This window comes from Eptatretus burgeri, chromosome 6, assembly GCF_056783735.1.
Source record: "Eptatretus burgeri isolate ZD-2024b chromosome 6, Ebu_testis_v1, whole genome shotgun sequence".
Classification (NCBI taxonomy): domain Eukaryota; kingdom Metazoa; phylum Chordata; class Myxini; order Myxiniformes; family Myxinidae; genus Eptatretus; species Eptatretus burgeri.
Window position 1 is genome coordinate 26,230,304 of NC_140966.1, and position 18,424 is coordinate 26,248,727.

Here is an 18,424-nt window from a genome sequence, read left to right on the forward strand (position 1 = left end):
GGAAGCCCTACCGTAAAAACCTATCTCTTCCATCAAAATTGACCAAATCAAATCGGATTTTTTATATGTTGTACTTATGGACATTACGCACAGCTTGTAGGAAATGAAACTGCGAGAAAAAAAATCGAGAAAAAAATAAATAAAAAATAAAAATAAACAAGAAGCGAATACTCCAATATTGCGCGGCTGGGGGCAGTAAAAGTCTAGGTTAAGAATGATGAAACAATTTTGCAGTTATAAAATTTAAATGTAGACAAGGTGAATTAGCATGCATGATGGGAAGAGTTGTGACGTTGGACAAATTTCTATTTATAGCACTCAGATCAAAGGGACGTACGCGGCCATAAGTGTGACAGAAGACGCAGGACAGAATAGCCAATTATATAACAGCGCGATGTCGCCGCGCTGGAATAAAACTTCAAGTGGGCGTGGCTCCGCCCACAAGGGGCGTGGGACGCCCCTCATACAAAAAGACACAACTAGACCATGATATATAGCTTGTGTCCAAGTTTCATCAAGATAGCATCAAACGTCAAGGAGCTATGCTCTGGAGAGAGTCACAAACAGACAAACAGACACACAGACACAACGAAAATAGTGGTCACTGCTGGCGCCCGCGAACCAACTGCTGGCACCCGCGAACCAAAAAGAAGGCTTTTTGAGTAAAAACGGAGTGAGTTACAGAATTGTTAGTCCCATGTCGCTATTGATTGAAAATAACAACAAATCAGGTCACGAGCATGACCTTGTGGAAGGGGGTTATCGGACTTGCTTGTGATGCCGGTTGACTACTGGTACAGCACTTTCAAAATGACGTAATTTCCACCCCAGAATCATTCATGGCGTCATAAAGTATGTGATGTGTCAGAGATATGTATTGTTCCTTTAAATGGTTCACAAAGCTTCTGAAATTCGTAAATTAAATTTTTCTTCTTTTCCTTCTTCTCACCCAAAATTTATGATATTGAGGGCCTCCACCATTGTTGGGAGAGTAGAAGCAGCATGTCCAAGGAAGAGTGACCAGGTCTGAATCCGAATTGATGATCTGAGATAATGCTGTTGGATAAAAGGAATGATTTTATGTGAACTGTGATGATGGATTCCATGACCTTGCTGATGATTGGAAGTACAGCTAGCTAATTGGTCTGGAGTTAAGGGGATCCGTTTTTGTACCTTTTTTTATGTAATGCTGTGATGTTGGCTGATTTCCAATTTCCCAGGTGGATATAGGACACCAGTCCTGAAGTAAAAAGAGTAATACAAAAAAAAAAACCCCGTGAATCCATGAAGCACGAATGTCGAAGCAGGTCACACTTTCTGACCCATGAATACACGGGGTCCGCAAATTGTGAATCTGTGAATTGCGGGGTCCGACAGTATATAACACAATATCTCAAAATGTTGTGGACGGATTCGGATGAAACTTGGTAGACAGGTTGGGTATGTGAAAAAGACTCATCGATCCGAAAAATCTGAATCCGGATCCAGATATGATAATTTTTCTGATTTTTAAAGTGATTCTTCACCATTGAGAGATGGAGCCAAACGTGTGATATTTCAAATAGTTATGGAAGTGTTGTGACAAAATTAGTTGGATGAGTTGGTTAAGTGACAAGAAAAAGCCGATTCAATTTCGATTCAGGTCCTGATGCAGATGCAGCTTATCAGTGGGATACAAAACATAGTGTTCACCCTCGCGGAGGTATGCACTCTACCAAGTGCCATTATAGTAGTTACTTTTAATCATGTTGGGAAAGGGGGGGAGGTTTAAGCAACAGCAGCTGTGAGGGTTGATTTCAAATCTATTGTTTATTTGGTTCGGGGGCCACAAGATAAATTATTGTAGATTTTTCATCTATTGCTAAAAGTTGAAGTGTGTGTGTGTGTGTGTGTGTGTGTGTGTGTGTGTGTGTGTGTGTGTGTGTGTGTGTGTGTGTGTGTGTGTGTGTGTGTGTGTGTGTGTGTGTGTGTGTGTGTGTGTGTGTGGTGTGTTGTGTTGTTTAATGTATTACATTCATTGCTGCCACGAAATGTATTAACAGAAAATTAAAGGAAATCAACACCTCTCGGTCTCATCCACGGATATTTGTCATATCTCTTCTATTTCCACGAGTGTGATTTGCATTGAGGAATAGAATAATTATGATTAACCATTTTCAAATTGCCATTTTTTTCTTGTATAAATACTGAAAATTATGTTTGAAAGACGATATCAATCTCAGATTTCATGCTAGCAATGGTAGGTTAAAAGTGCACGGTGAGTAGAACTTGGTCAGTGTAAACACACACACACACACACACACACACACACACACACACACACACACACACACACACACACACACACACACACACACACACACACACACACACAGCGCATGTGCAAAAGGCCTAATTAAGCATTCATATATCATTTGGAAAGTCACGTATTGGCAGGGGAAACTTGCTGTGTAAACTCATCCATCGCCAGCCAACTGTCGCCTATCCCTGCAATTTTAAAAGGGTGGTGGTTTTTAAAAAGATCCCACAGTACCTTTCAAAAAAAGATTAATGTTAGCCATTGTATTCCTGGATAGTACCCTGGATGAGTTGGCTTCCTACAGTAAAATGGGAATGAAAATGTAACATAGTTATAAAGGTATAAAGGGGGAGTAGATGGAAAGTTTAAGTATGTTAAGAATGCAACTTGTACGTAGTAAGTGAATTGATCGATCAGTGTACAAGGGTACAATGCACAAGAGTTATTGGCCAAATAGCCTCCTTGTCTGTGCCATTTCCCTTTAATCCCTGGAGATTCGCTGCATCCTTCAACCACTCAATGTTGGTTGAAAAAATGAGCAATTGGAGAAGAACGAAGTACTGGATTTACTCGTCATCATTCGCCAAGGGGATATCGACTTGCAGGCACGTGAGGCATTTGCAGTTCGGGGGAGTGGGTAGTTGGAGGGGAAATCATGCATGCAGAAGGAGAGTTGAGGAGGTATTTTAGGGAAGGAGTTGTGTATGGATGGGAGGTGGGAGAGTTGGAGGAAATTTTTAGTGGGTTTTTATAAAGAGTTATTTGAGGAGTGGATGGGGTTGCAGGGAAAGGGTTGTATGAGGGGAGTTGGGGGGTGGATACAAAACAGGAGTCGGGCACACGTTGTGATCTCAGACCCATGAACTTATCAATAATAATGGACTCCCATTATTGAGCTTGAGGGTTTGGTGTTTTTTTATATTGACTTAAGGCTTATGGAGGATATTGTACATACACATTACTGTGCAAAAGTTTGGGTTGTTTTCACTTTTGTGGTGCGATTCCCCATTAAGCATGTGTGGGATGTTAGAAGTGTGCAATTTCGGTAGATTAATTCAAATTTCTGAGAAAGTCAATTTAGTATCACAGTTACCTTTAAGTATATAAAATAAATTAGGAAATGTAAAATTGTATTTTTGCTAAACATATTAATGAAACTATTAATAGACAAGATTTTTTTTTTAATATATGTGATTCTTTACCGTTGAGAGTGCCAAAAACGATATACTGTATAACATGATATTTCACATAAAGTTGTGGATGAGTTATGACAAAACTAGGTGAGGAGAGGAGGGGGTTGATTTTGGTTTCGGTCATTCGAGAGCAGAATTAAACGAGTAATGCTATACATATTAAACCTTGACGATGCTGTGGAACGTTGGCCAAGGCCCTCACTTTTTGACGTTTATCCACTTTTAAATATAATAAACACCAGTTACATGAATCTGAATTACAAGAAACCACAATAAAAGTTGCAAATTAGTGAATTTATGAAATTCGTTTTTTGCTTGTTCCTTTGCTTAGAAGTCTCTGAGTAGGTTCAGAATGGTGCCAAGGAAGCAACTTCAATAGAACGTGTGAATATCCAAATTCTTGAGAAGAAGGGCACACGATGAATAAAATAGCAGAAAAGCTGAAGATCTATAGTAGTGTAAGGTACATTTTGCAAAGCCTGAAATAAACTGGTTCGATACAAGACAAAAAAGGCCAGGAAAACCCAGAATAACCTCCCCAAGGTAAGACAAGTACTTGAAGTTGCTCAGCTTACATGAGAGAAGAAAATAAAGTCAGCATCTGATAAATTAAATGAGAGCAAGCCTGAACATTAACATCTCATCCAGCACTGTGCACAGAAGATTGCAGCAGGTCTCCATGCCTGAGTTTCTGCACTGCACAAAAGGCTGATTGCAGTAGGTCTCCATGGCAGAATTTCCGCACTGTGCGCAAATGGCTTTTTTCAGCAGGTCTCCATGGCGGAGTTGTAGCAAAATAACCACTGCTGAGATCACAGAATAATGTGAAAAGACTGCAAGTTGCAAGGCAATACTAATATTGGGTAATTGAACAATGGAACCCGGTTCTCTGGTCTGATGAATCGAAGTTTGAACATTTTTGATCTATGAGATGTCAATTTGTATGCCAAAGACCCGGATAATGTTACAACACACAGTGTTTACATCCTACTGTTAAACTTGGGGAAGCTGTGTGACTGTCCGGGGCTGTAACTCATATTTTGGTGTCGGGAAACCTGTTAAAATCAATGAGATGCTCACAAAATAGAAATACAAGCAGATACTGCAGCACCACACAGCTTCTAGTGGAAATTGTTTAATTGGAAGATAATTTTCAACAAGATAATGATTCAAACACACTTCCAATATCGTAAAACAGTATTTAAAGAACAAGGTTACAGCAAGTGTGCTCCAAGTATTACAATGGTCACCCCAGAGTGTCGACATGAGTCCCATCAAGGCCATATATTAGCTGGAAATATAGAAGAACAAAAGGAACTCAAATCACCTTACAGAACTGTAGAATGTACTCCAGGATATTTGGCACAATATTCCTGTAAGAGTGCTTCAGTCGTAAACAAGAAGCATTGGTAGAAGAGTGATGGCACTCAAGAAGGCAAAGGGTGGACACACAAAGTATTGACTGATACTATAAAATGACACTGTTCTTGTTAGTTACTTTCACAGTTTGTTTCACGTGCATTTATAAAGGCTGTTAATTTACAATAATAAACATATGTGACTGTTATCATTTGTAATTTGATGAATATTTATTTACTTATAAAAAAGGATGAATATCATTGGAATAACCCAAACCTTGACACAGTACTGTAGTGTAATCACAGGCAGGACAAAGATATTGGTGGACCTCAATGTTCTTTTGTGTGAATTACAAGGGCATTAGTATGGGGCTGGTAGAATGGGCAAGAGGTACACACACTTGCCTCAAAGCTGTCTAGCCTGAGTTTGAATTCCAACCCAGCTATAAACTGTCATCTTGGTGTTTCACAGGCAGGGTCATTCACATCAATGTGTGTGTCTCCCCCCCTCCCCCAACTCCGGCTAACCCCAAAATAATGTGAGAATAATTGTGGCTGTTATAGAAGGAGAGAGACAAGCGTATTAGTTGACTCATGAACAAATAGGATTTGAACCTTGGATCTACACATCATGATCCAAGGATGCAGACGGGAACGCTAACAGGCCAACCCAAGTTTAGAAATAACAATTGGAATGGTGTTCAGGTGCTGCACACAACAAGTTGCAGCATTGTGAAGCATCCCGCAGATTGACAGGAATATGAAACCGAGTGTCCCCAAACCACTCCACTTACCATTTACAAATGAAGTAATCATTGAAAGCATTCCATATCAATGCACGTGAAAGGAAGATAAATGAGTTAAAGGTAAACAATGAAGGATTTTTTTTTGAAGGATTTCACGCCATACAGAACTGCTGTAACATGCCCGAAGTGATGGCCATAGATAGCAGACAAAGTTAAAAAAAAATAACATAAAAAGGCCGAATGGATGACGTCATGGTTTGGATACTATTCATGGGTTGGTGGAATACCTGGTTCAAGGGGGTTGGATTACTGCTACAAGCTATAATTTATGTTGCTATCAACATTCACAATCCATATAGGGCCACGGTATTTAAACCTTGAACCAGGTTTCTCCATTCAAACCACCTTCTCCAACTCTGTCCTGATAACTTCTGCAGAAACGATCACAACAACAAAAACAAACAAAACATTCAAACATCGGGTTTCCAGATGTGGCTCTGCCTGATAACATCACGATTCACAGAATTAGGAGACTATAAATACAGGACGTAGCCTTATACATACGTGTATAAGTACATATGAGCAAGAACAGGTCGTTCGGGCCATAATGCATACGTCATGTCGAAACCATATTTACTTCGACTGAGAATATGACTTGTTTAAGATTGTGCATCATCATTCATCAATAATATCCTCAACTTCTTTGCCTTGTTAAATTTGGAATTTGGCCATGATGCTGGCGATAGCTCACACGCTCTTTGCGAAAGACACTGTGGGATCTTTACCGTCCACAAACTAATGCCGGCAGACGGGACGCTAGTTTAACGTCCATCTGAGAAACGGCACACACTGATGAATCATTCTGTTTGTGAAACACCAGAATGGCAGTTTATAGCTAGGTCGGGATTCGAACCCAGGCTACACAGCAGCTTAGAGTGTGCATACCTCTTGGCCTCATCGTTCATAGGTAAGAGATAACAAGTTTAAATATCCAGCGTTTTCTGGATGAAATCCGCATGTCTGTTTACATTTCGCAGTTTGAATTCCTTCCTCCATCTGACTGGCAATCCACACTATGCTAATGTGTGCAGGATTGCAGGGGCTGTGAAAAACATCATTCATGGGTTTTCTTTTCTATCTATTCTTCCATCATCCTTTCTATTCTGCAGTTGCTTGCTTTAATCCGTGTCAGTTAAGGACATTTATTTATTTATTTATATGGATTCAAATGGAAAAAGGGAAGAATGGAACCCCCATCCACATTGTAGGCCTACTTGCCTTTCCCTGACTCCTCTCTTCTCAAAAACCTCTTTCCCAATCCTTCAACACTCCTTTCCCTCCCATAATCTACCCCTTCTTCCCTTACGTGTGTTCGTAATAAATAACGCTCAAATATTGTTTCCCTTAACCTTGCCTTCACGTCCTCCATGCTGCAATTTTGAGTCAAATAATTTCCTTAAGTCGAAACCGGTGCCGTTTAACTTGTGTTGATATTACAAACTTGTGCAAATCTACGTGACTTCCACAGTGCTTCTTTGGGTTGAGATCCAGCCACACGGTGTTGGCCTGCGAGAGATGTTCAAAATAGGTACAGTATACGCTGATTATACAAACATATTGTAAATGTTGCTTTCGTTTTAATTTCAGTGGATACAAGAAATTGATGTGAAATAAATTATCTTTGGTTCAGAAATGTGAGACATCACGAGTCAGTGGGGTTCGGACGTTTGGGAAGAGTAAAATTATTCCCTCGAACAAAAATTGTGAGATTTTCACAAAAATAGAGAATTTTATTTTATTACAATACAAGCCAACAATAATTAAAGCATAATACTGCGCCTTAGCGTGGTATATGTGACTTTTCACTACCCTCGGCCAAAAAAACTCTTGCACTGATCTGCGTACAAAAGAAACTAGAGTGTTTTGTGAAAGCTTTATTAAAATATGAGCAAATACAACCCGTCGCTTCGCTGACATCATCATGGAGACCGAACAACCTACATTCTATCTGGTGTCGCACAAAACTTGTGTGTCCATCCCATTCACACAGGCTTATGATCTGGCTGTGAGGAAGGCTGCAGACACCATTCAGGGTCGCTCCTGAAGGATGGAAACATGCTTGCCCAAAGTGTGGGTATAGATCTAAATGACATCTTTAATACTATGTGGAAGGGGGTTGGGCGGGGATCCAAAGCTTGAATGTAGTAAGAATATTATGGACCATGTGCTCGAGTAGGGAAGAATTACTCCTGTATTAGGGATCTGGCAGGGTTAAGTCGTATGTAATACTGTGTGCACTGACGGGGCAGTGATTGTGAACAATAGAGCAAACAGAATAGGGTAAACTTGTATTATATAAAACCTCCTGAACAGGCAAGGCCAGGTGAGGACTTAGGCACCAGAAAGGCACTGGTTCAATGGAATGGACATGAACACAGGCTGTTTGCCGAGAAGACTGCAGGCCACGGTGGCAAAGTAAGCTGTCGAGACCTGGCGAAGGGCGGAATATTTTATGGGGCTCTACCCTGAGGGATTACAGTGCCAGCCACTGCCAGTGGGTGGCCAATGAGAGGGACCACTGTGCATGAGGACGGGCTCTGTGGGTGGTAAAAGCAGTGTCCACTCATTCGCACGGGCAGAAGGCATCTCAGCTATCTGCTTTGACGCTCCTGAAGGAAGGGGCACTGAGAGAAACAAAAGCAATCTCCCCACAAGTGCACCACCTCATCACCATCCATCTTCCCGTCCTCCAGCCATGTACCACACCAAACTGCATGATCACCCTTCTGTGCCTGGCCCTGTGCAGTCACCGCACAATCTTTTTGCTATGCTGGGTCTGGATCGTCCAATGTCATAACTCCAGATATATTAGCAACTATCAGGTCAGAGATTATACTGGACGATGTCCATGGCTTTAGGGCCATACCTTTTGTATCAGAGAGTGCACCAATACCCTCTATGTAGGGATGGCATGGAAAAAAAAGTCGGTCCCACCCACTACATACAAAACTAAAGTTGGAGCACCTTCTCTAAAAAGTCGCTTCGGCTAAATATGAGAGCCTATTCTCTCATATTTGCTCTGCTCAGCTGATTCTCGACGGGGATCACTTTGCAGTTCTCCAAACCATGGCAAAAGCAACAAAAAAAGCAAAAAAACTGAGATCTGTCCACACCAGCACATCTTCTTGTTCATCATCAATATCTTCAGACGGTGTATTTCTGAGCTCAATGGCAATAACTCTGGTACCATCTGACAGAGTTTTACCTGGTGCAGAATCCTTTGTTATCAAAATTTTAATATCTTGAAAGGATTCCATGAACAGTATGCAAACCTTTATTCCTTTGTAAAGGAATAAGGGAGGGGAGTGTGGGACTACAACTGTCAATCAGCCTGATGTGGCCAGAGCTTTCTTGTGACCTAAAGGCCGGGGCTACTAAAGTAAGATGTAGGGATAGTTTCACATGATCATTTCTTGTGACCATCCCTAACTTGTTTACATACTTTTTGGAGTAACATTCCTACATCCTTTTGCATTTTTTAAAAATGTTTTTATGACTTTGAAAAACTGTCTTGGCATAATTCATAGCTTTCTCTTCTCCTTTTCACATAACAGGTTCATTACCATTTTCCTGAGCCACAGTATTGGCAGACTGGACAACGGTTGACAGATATCTGTTATATGCAATCAGGAAAAGATCTGCAACTCTGGATAAGTCTCTCACATTCTTCGCTGCCCGCTCACACCAATGAACACAAATCTTTTGAGCATGTAGCAATAAATTGTTCTTTCCCTAATGAGTCACACATCATCAAACACCTCGTTGGTCTTTGACAGTTCAACCAACTTCTGCAAGGAATTTCTTAACATGACTATAAATTGCTCAGAGCTCTCGCCTATGTGGATTAACGTCCTATAACCACACTGCTTCAAAAGTGCTTCTTACAACTGATCCGAAATCAACAGCTGCTACACCTGACAGCCGAGAATAAATGTCAAATGCTTTGCCAGTTTAAAAAAGCACTGAGTGAGGTGGTCCACCCTGCCCTGTCCTACCAGCTGTGAGAAGAAAAACGCTGAAACTTCAGGAGGTAGCTGTCGAGCTCATCCTCGCCCTCAACAAAGACAGGGAGGATTACAGGCTCTAGCCTGTGCACTCACATGCCCCAGGCTACCAACTTGAGCACTCTAGACTTGGGGACATTTCAACTCCAATTCAGCCTTGACTTTTGAGCTTCCCTTTCTCTTTCAGATCGCTAGAGCCTTTTAGCCTCCCTTTCAACCTCAACCCTATTGGTCTCCATTCAAACATCCAATTTGATCCTTTCAAGATAACGCCTTTTGGCCTCAAGTCCCTTATTTTCAGTGAATCTCTTCTATTCCATTTCGGTATCTAATCATATCCTTTCAACCTCAAGCCTTTTGTCTTCCATTTAAGTTTATAATCTTCCCCTTTCAATATTCATTCCCAAGATATTTTGTTCCCTCTCCAGAGCTTGCTGTTTTGTCACAAACTGCTACATGCCCCTTGCCCTCGAAGCACAAGTTGCTTCCAATCTCCAACACCCTCTCCATTCTCAACGCAGATGCTGAGTTGAGGATGGAGAGATTGTTGGAGAATGGAAGCCTCAAGATGTCACAAAACGTTGTTCATTCAGTCAATCCAAGACCTGCAGGCGAGTGAACGCCAAACTTGAGTTTATTCCAAAGTTAAAGCAAAAGCAGCAACTCAAACTCCAACGGGCCAAACAATTGTATGTCCAAAAGTAACCGGAAATCTCTCAATCCCTGGTGATCTTTCTTCACAGGTTAAAGTCTAACTAAAATATTATACATTTTTTTTTCACTTTACTCCACTCTAAGAATAAACATTACACAGTCATATATAACAATTTGTCCTGGAGTGAATCATAGGCATACAGGCATTAACATCGCACTGTACCAATACACTGCCCAGCAGACACTTGCAAATAATTTGAAACAGTATCTCAAGGTAAGAGGGAAATTCTCAAGGACTGTCTGTCACTCTCCAATCGGTGGCAAGTTGGTGTCCAATATGTTCTGCAAGATTGTGTCTGGCCTCGCTTCCTCCTGCATGCTCTCGTATTTCTGCCATCCCCAAGCCATCCCAAGTCGTATGCCTTCTTCAAGAAACCCTCACGTGCTCACCCTCCCAAAGTGTGTACTGTTTTGCCCACCTGCATTCATTCACCCCCTTATTCTCCTAATTGTGGAATTGTCTCAATGTGTCTGTTACCTCATCATCCTCACTTCAGCTTTTCAAATCAGCTGCCAATCATGACATCATGCACTGTTGACCATTCCACATCCACGGTCTCTTCCACACGACGCTGATTCTTTCCATTTCTGTTCTTCTCCAGGACATTTTACTCGTTTTTATGGTATTCCTCCTTGTGTATGCCCATCCCTCACATATCTAGAGTCTAGACTCATGTTAAAAAAAGCAAAAGTTCGACTGCAGAAGTAGACATGGGTTTGCTTGAGGGTCCTTACAGAGAGAAATTGTGAGGATGTTGACTTACCTGGATTGAAAGTAACGTTCCTGGTATGAGACTATTTTTATGCAATTTGGTGTGCTATGACAAAAGCAGTCACTGCCACTCAGATGGCAAGATGTTCGATATAATGTTGAGTCATCTGCAAAATGGAAAAAAGTTTTTCCCAAGGAAACAGAGAAGTCATTAATAAAAAGAAAGAAGAATATTTGGTGCAAAACAATGCATTGGGACATGCCATCCTCTTTCGGTATGGTAGTTGATAACGAGTCATCAAGTGCTACATGCTGATTGTGCACAAGGCTTAAGTCAGCCAGCCAAGCACTAAAACAGTCTTGAATGCCACAGGCAGATTAAAAAAAAAAGCCATTTGACTGGCACAGTAATGTTATGAGGTTTACAGATATTATTAATATCAACACAATTATTCATAAAGACAATTGAAGTGCAATGGAGCAAAATGGAAAATATAATGCAATTGTTGCATCTTAAAATAAAAAGTTCAACCTTTTACCCAAACAAAAAAGGTCAGTTAACTGAGGTAAAAGAGCAAAATCTCAATCCCTGTCTTCGTCTAGCCCATCACTGTCACTGTCAACTCTCAATTGGGTTTCTGAGGGAAGTACCCTCCCTCCCTTGCAAGCCTTGACGTGCCTCGTCAGGTGGTATCGCGTGAGGAAGGCCTTGGGACAGTTCTGACAAGCAAACTCACGCCGGCCCTGGTGGCTCTTCAGGTGTTTTCGCATGTGCGTCGCACGCCAGAAGAGCTTCCCACACTCCGGGCATTGCACCTGCCTCTCTCTGCACAAAGAGTGGCACATTAACAGCATGTCTAGGACGGACTTTATATTGAGGATTGTTTATTAATAATAAACATACGAAAATTATGACAGCAGAGAAAAAAAAAGAAAGAGAAGTTAGGAAGACGGTAAATGTTTCACGCTTATGCTCACCACCCTTGTGATAACAGGAGTATGCAAGGTCGTTTATCCTAAAGAGGAATACTAGGCCTGGTTAAGGTTATAGTGTGGGTCTGCGTAAGTGGACAATTTGAACGATAAAGTAATGTGTAAAGCAAAGTGAAGCTGACATTTCAGGTGTTAGCCTTCCTTCAGAATAAGAGTTCCAACACCCAAAATGTCAGCTTTAATTTGTTTCCCATAGTGTTTAGCATACTTTTGTCAACCTCCTATAATTTATCCTAAATAATGAAACTTAAAATGTCAAATAATGGGACAAATGGCTAAGAGTATTGTTGCGAATTCGCGCCCGCCGGCGTGCGAACGGCCACGTAACTCGAATCGTGGCACGTCGCCCACCGGACGGACAATTCTGTCGTGACCCTCTCGGACCAACGCCGAGAGCTAGTCACGGGTGGGCCTTTCGACCTCACCACAATCGTGCCAATCGGCCACCCGCGTAGGATAGGCTTGTTCGCCAAACTCGACCTACCGAAGTACCCACGCGGATGGTAAACCGGGCGATCGTACCTCGCCGCAGGTCGACTCTGGACACGAGCCGCTTGGGCAGCCCGTTCCGTACTATCGGGATAACCGAGCGGTGTTATCGTCGACCTGGACGGTTCAGATTAATTACCGGGATGTTGCACCCACTACAAACCCGTTACGTGATGCAAGATGGAGGGTCAATAAAGAAAAGACGAAGCCTAATGGGCACAGTTCAACAAGCAAGCATTTTATTCATAGCCACAGACACAAAGCACCTATATACAGCCATACAATAATCAAAATGCACATATAACAGCCAAAACAAAAGTAACAATGCAGAGCTACAACCGAATACGCGTACACACGGCAACACTTAAACAGTTCTACTTTACGAGACACGGCGCCACAAGATCCATACAAAAACCCCGAAAAGAAAATGGTGACTTCCCTTTGGGCCGTCGAGTCCCTCTCCCACATCCGTCGGCGTGGTCGCGCCTGGCCGCGACTCCGATCCCTGGCGTAGTAGGCGAGTCCTCTCCGGCGTTCCTCGCGCCAGCACATGTTGGCCGCTCGACGCCACGGACGGGGTTTCCGGCGCTATCTCAGCGCGGATAGAAAGGGGGGGGGGGAACGTTGTTGCTCGAGGTCGTGGTGTGGGGAATGGCAGACGCTCCGTCCTGCCAGAGGGATCTCGGGACCACACCACAGAAGACCAGGCCAGCGGCCACCACGCAGAGGAGACGAAGAGGAAGAGCGAGCCGGAAGAGAGAGAAGAAGACAAAGAGAGCAAGAGCAAGAGCAAGAGAAAAAGCGCTCCGCCCGTGTCCGTCTTTTATAGCGCGGGGCTCCGCCCTTCACTCCGCCCCCGTTTTCAGCTCCACCCTCCTTCGAGAGGGTTCTCGAAGAGGGGCGTACCCTCTCCCCGACCGCCTCACGCTGGTCATCCACCAATCGGCAGCGAGCTGCCCTCCCCCCTTCCTTCACACCAAGCGCGGGGAAAAATGGCGGGAAAAACAGGAGGGAAAACCCGCGCGTCCTCGCAGCTCCTTCCTTGGCGCCCTTGTTTGCCTTTTGGAAGCGGACGTAGTGGGGAAGATGCAGTAGCGTAGATGGTGGCGGTGGTGTGGTTGTTGAGATGGTTGGCGCTGTGGTGGGGATGGCGTGGTTGTTGAAATAAAAGATAGAAGAAGAAAAACGACTAACTCAAAGCGTCGCAGCTCAGATGGATCACATAAATTCCCTCTATACAATGGGTTTGGGCTAACTACACATGTACCTATGAAGATATCTCACCTGAGGGCCCTTTATGGTGTAATGCGAATTTCCACAACCGTAACAGTATTTTTGATTTGTTACCTATCCTAAGCAAGTGTAGGAATGTCATTTTTTTTGTGAAAATTTTAACAACACTGTTTGAACATTGAAGACATTTGATGGAGGAGTGTGCTGTGATTGTGCAACATACTTCTGACGTGTCTACAAGTTGTTCTGGCATGAGAACATCGATATATTTCCGATTAAATTATTGTTCAATTTCACATCATGCTGATCCAGGTCGGTGTAGCTGGAGAAGGGTGTAGGTTTGTCGAAAGCGGGTATAGGGTACAAGTGTAGGTTGGGAGTTTGAGTTGAGTGTCGATCGGTGGGGGATGGGGTGGGGACACGTTCCCCCCCCCCCACCCCACACACACTTTTTTGGTCGCAAAACAAAAATTGTTTACTCACAAAAGATTACAAAGAAGTTTTCTTTCAAATATTGATTGAATACATTTTATGACGAGTTCGAATGAGCAATTTATTAGTTAGTGAGTTGAATATGAATAGATTCTCTGTTTTTTGGGAGCATTGTTTACCTGAATGCCAGCTGTATGGCCCCAGCATAATTAGCAACTGCTCCGAATTGCGTACCGCTCCAAAGTACTTGCGGACACTACTTGACCATGCTGGAGATTATGTCTTGTCACATCATCATCATACTAAAATTCACAATTTGGTGTCTCTCTTTCGTTGGTGCATTGGGTTGTTAGTGTTCCAATCTCAACCAAACTTGCCAGGGGGACTAAGGGTCCACCATCTATATCATAAGAGAGACGTGTGTGTGTGTGTGTGTGTGTGTGTGTCACCATTTTCTTCAGAGATGGCCGAACTAGTGTTTTAGACAAAGAAAAATTATTTTCACAATTTTGAAAAAATTGTTGGAATTTTAAAATTTATTTTATTTTATTTGTAATCGCTCCATAGTACCTAAGCTTTTGTAGCTATGTAAAATGTAATATTAAATTATCCTGAGCCCATTACTTAGTAGATGTAGGGAGGTGTTTTTGGTCACAACAAAAAAAAAATTGATTTCTTCAAAAGCCTCACAGGAAAGAACAGCAATGGGCAAATGCCGGGTACCTCTGCGAGTAACTCACATGGACATAGGTTGTAGCTACCTGGTTTGCTCAATCCCCCTCTCTCCTTTGGGGGGGGGGGGGTGTCAATGCAAATTCTCTATATAAATGTGTACTGTGTAGCACCACTCCCGGTGGGAGAATGTATGACAACAGGTCTTCCATCTCCATCGTTTTCATATTCATTTTACATTTTCAGACATTATTTTTAGTCTATTATGTTGCCTCCGACTCGATAGCAAATCTCCGATGTTTTATTGGCTTTTTCCGTATTGGAAAAACGTTAGCTGCTTGAAATGTCATTTGTGACGTTCAGCTGCTGTTCTCACCAGTTGCTCACTGAAATGGACTTTTTAAGTCATTTGACTGTTCTTCATCTTCCTTTCTTGCTTACTTCAATTTTTTTCTACATAAAATAAAGATGACCTTGCAGAAGTAGATATGGCTTTGCAGAATATAAAATACCCAAATACTGTACACAAAATAAAGTTGACCCTCCTGCCCCAAATAATTTTCCCAGAAAAGGTAGCACAAGCAGAATGTAAAAAAAATACCCCAGTCTATCGATACAAATAAGTGTGTGTGTTTTGAGTGTGTTGATAAAGCATAATACAACATTATCCTTGATTTCCTCTCCCCCACACTTCCTCACTCTCCCCAACCCCCCCCCTTTCCTAGCCCCCCTCTCCTAGCCCCCCTCCTCACTCCTCTTCACTATCCCACCCCACCTCACTAACCCCTTCCTCTCGCTCCCATGTCGTACCCCCTTCTCCCGGAGTGTTTAACGACATGTGGTGAGGTGTCTCTCTCCCCCCCACTTCCTCACTTTTCCTTGCTCCCCCCACCTCCTCTCTCTCCAATCTTCCTCACTCCCACCCCCTCCCAGAGTGCATAGCGATATTTGGTGAGGTGTCACTCCCCCAACTCCCCTCCCTCGCTCTTCACCCCACCCCGAGCTCCCCCATTCCTCACCCTCCAGCAAACCCACCCGTCCTCCCTCCCCTCTCCTCCCCCTCTCTCTCTCTACCCCTCCCCTCCCTTCCTCCTCTCTGCCTCCCCTCCCTCCCTTCCTCCTCTCTGCCTCCCCTCCCTCCCTTCCTCCTCTCTGCCTCCCATCCCTTCCCCTCCCTCCTTTCTCTCTCCCTCCCCTCCATCTTCTCTCCCTCCCCTCCATCCTCTCTCCCTCCCCTCCCCTCCATCCTCTCTCCTTCCCCTCCCTCCATCCTCTCTCCTTCCCCTCCCCTCCATCCCCTCTCCTTCCCCTCCCCTCCATCCTCTCTCCTTCCCCTCCCCTCCATCCTCTCTCCTTCCCCTCCCTTTCTCCTTTCTGCCTCCCATCCCTTCCTCCTCTCTCTATCTCCCTCCCCTCCCTCTCCCTTCTCCCTCCTCTCTCCCTCCTCCCTCCCTCCTATCTCCTTCCCCTCCCTCCCTACTCTCTGCCTCCCATTCCTTCCCCCTCCCTCCTCTCTCTCTCCCTGTGCCTCTTCCTCCATCTCCCTCCTCCTCCCCTCCCTCCATCTACCCCCTCCTTCCTTCCTCTATCTACCCCTCCCTCCTCTTCTTCCCTCCTCCCTCCTCTATCTACCCCCTCCCCTCCTCTTCGCCCTGCTCCCGACTCTTCCCCCCCCCTTACTCCCCCTACGTAATATTTCTGTGAGTGAAGCGACGGGTTCTACTTGCTAGTGAAGAATAACAGAAGGAATGGATGGACAAGCAAAAACTACAAATTCTAATGACGTTGTGTTGTAGTGAAATAATAATAAAATTATGAGTATTATAAGGGCATCTATTAGGTATGCAAATACGGCAGGATTGACCCACTTTATATTTTTTGAAAAAACCCAAACAAACCCCTTCTCTTCCCCATGTTCATCTTATTTCCTTCCAACCTAGTTATCCTTTTCTTCTCCTCTATCCCATGAGAGAGGGATTTCATCTCTCTCTTTTCATTTCTCACAGGCCACAAGGATGACGCCTCACCACCACCCTTCCCTTTCTCTGGATGTGTTCTTAAACTTCGCCAACGAACGAACCGGAGCAATTTCTGCAACACCTTGAAGCCACACGTTGCTTCAAGTCAGCTCAGGTGATACTCAGGAGAAGGAAATGCTTCTGCTCCCTCTCTGATCCACCAGTGAGGTTCTCCTCTGCCCCAGTTTCTTCAACACAGACGGTGCCTCCAACCGGCGGCCCTCAGAAGGGTCATTCAGATCCTCAAAAAGGTCTTACAGGCCAAGTTTCTCGTCACAACCCAAACCGCGCATCCTGCGTTCGTTCCCGCCTTTTCCTCTGGCTCTCTCTCTCGCCGGCCATGACACCCGCCGCACGCGTGATCGCTTTCTTTTCTTCTTCAAGACTTCTTTTTTTTCTTTTTTTTTTACTTTCCCCACCAAAAAAACCCACACAGTTCTGCCGCACGAGACCGCATGAGGCCTCAAAGGGGGAATACAAGGCAGAAGAGGAAGGAAGGTCCTGCAGCAGAAGAATCAAAACAAAACAAGAAAAAAAACTAGAAGGGTACTTGGTAGAGCGCATACCTCCGCCCTGTAATGCCTGATCCACGAGAACATATCTGGCCCAATACATTTTTGAAACGTCATGCTATATATCGTTTTTGAGCTCGATCTCTCAATGGTGAAGAATCACTTCAAAAATTCTCGAAGTCGGATCTTCACCAAAATAGAATTAATATGTCGTGGTCACACATCCAACCTGTCCACCAAGTTTCGTCCAAATACGTCAACAACTTTTTGAGATATCGTGCTTTATATCGGTTTAGCCCAATCCCTCAATGGTGAAGAATCACTTTTAAAAATATGAGATCCGGATCCAGATCTTCACCAAAATTTAATCAATTCGTCCTTGTCACACACCAAACATGTCCACCAAGTTTCATCCGAATCCGTCCACAACTTTTTGAGATATCGTGCGATACGAGCTCCGTCTAAAAAGTAACGGGACTGAGCCTGCTGTGTGCTCCACTTACACAACTTGAATGAACGGGTTGCGTCACAGTCTTTCGCAACATTCCAGCAATATATATGATTGGTGATGGTTGACTGCCCTCATTGTGTGATTTTTTCCTAGGTCGTGCTTTACACGTTGTCTAATCTGAGTCGTCGCACTATGAGTCATGAGCAGAGAGCCAATCTGAAGTTTCTTGCCAAGCTTGGCAAAACATCTTCCGAATCTTTCGCAATGCTGCAGCAAGTCTACGGGGAAGAAACGATGTCATGTTCACGTGCATTTGAATGGCACAAGAGGTTCAAAGAGGGACGTGAGGAGGTTGAAGACGATTCATGGTCTGAAAGACCTTCAACGAGCAGAACGGCGGACAACTTTGAGCGTGTGAAACGGATGGTGCGCGCAGATCGTCGACTCACGGTGCGGATCAACAAGGACACTGTCTGGAGCATCATCACTGAAAATCTCGAAATGCGCAAGGTGTGCACAAAGATGGTCCCCAAGCTGT

General features: G+C 43.7%; 1 protein-coding gene across 9 annotated transcripts in view; it reads right to left on the reverse strand.

The window, feature by feature from the left end:
* Nucleotides 1–10,276: 10,276 nt before the first annotated feature.
* Nucleotides 10,277–18,424, reverse strand: part of PRDM4 (PR/SET domain 4) — an 86,582-nt gene continuing 78,434 nt past the window's right edge. For 7 of the 9 annotated variants that reach the window (XM_085884348.1, XM_085884350.1, XM_085884355.1 and 4 more), the window contains one exon: nt 10,277–11,912. In XM_085884348.1, the coding sequence (XP_085740474.1) occupies nt 11,669–11,912 (244 nt within the window). In that variant the 3' untranslated portion in view covers nt 10,277–11,668. Of the gene's footprint in view, nt 11,913–12,786; nt 13,705–18,424 lie in introns of those variants that run through there. The other 2 variants (XM_085884353.1, XM_085884352.1) reach the window with 2 other exon arrangements.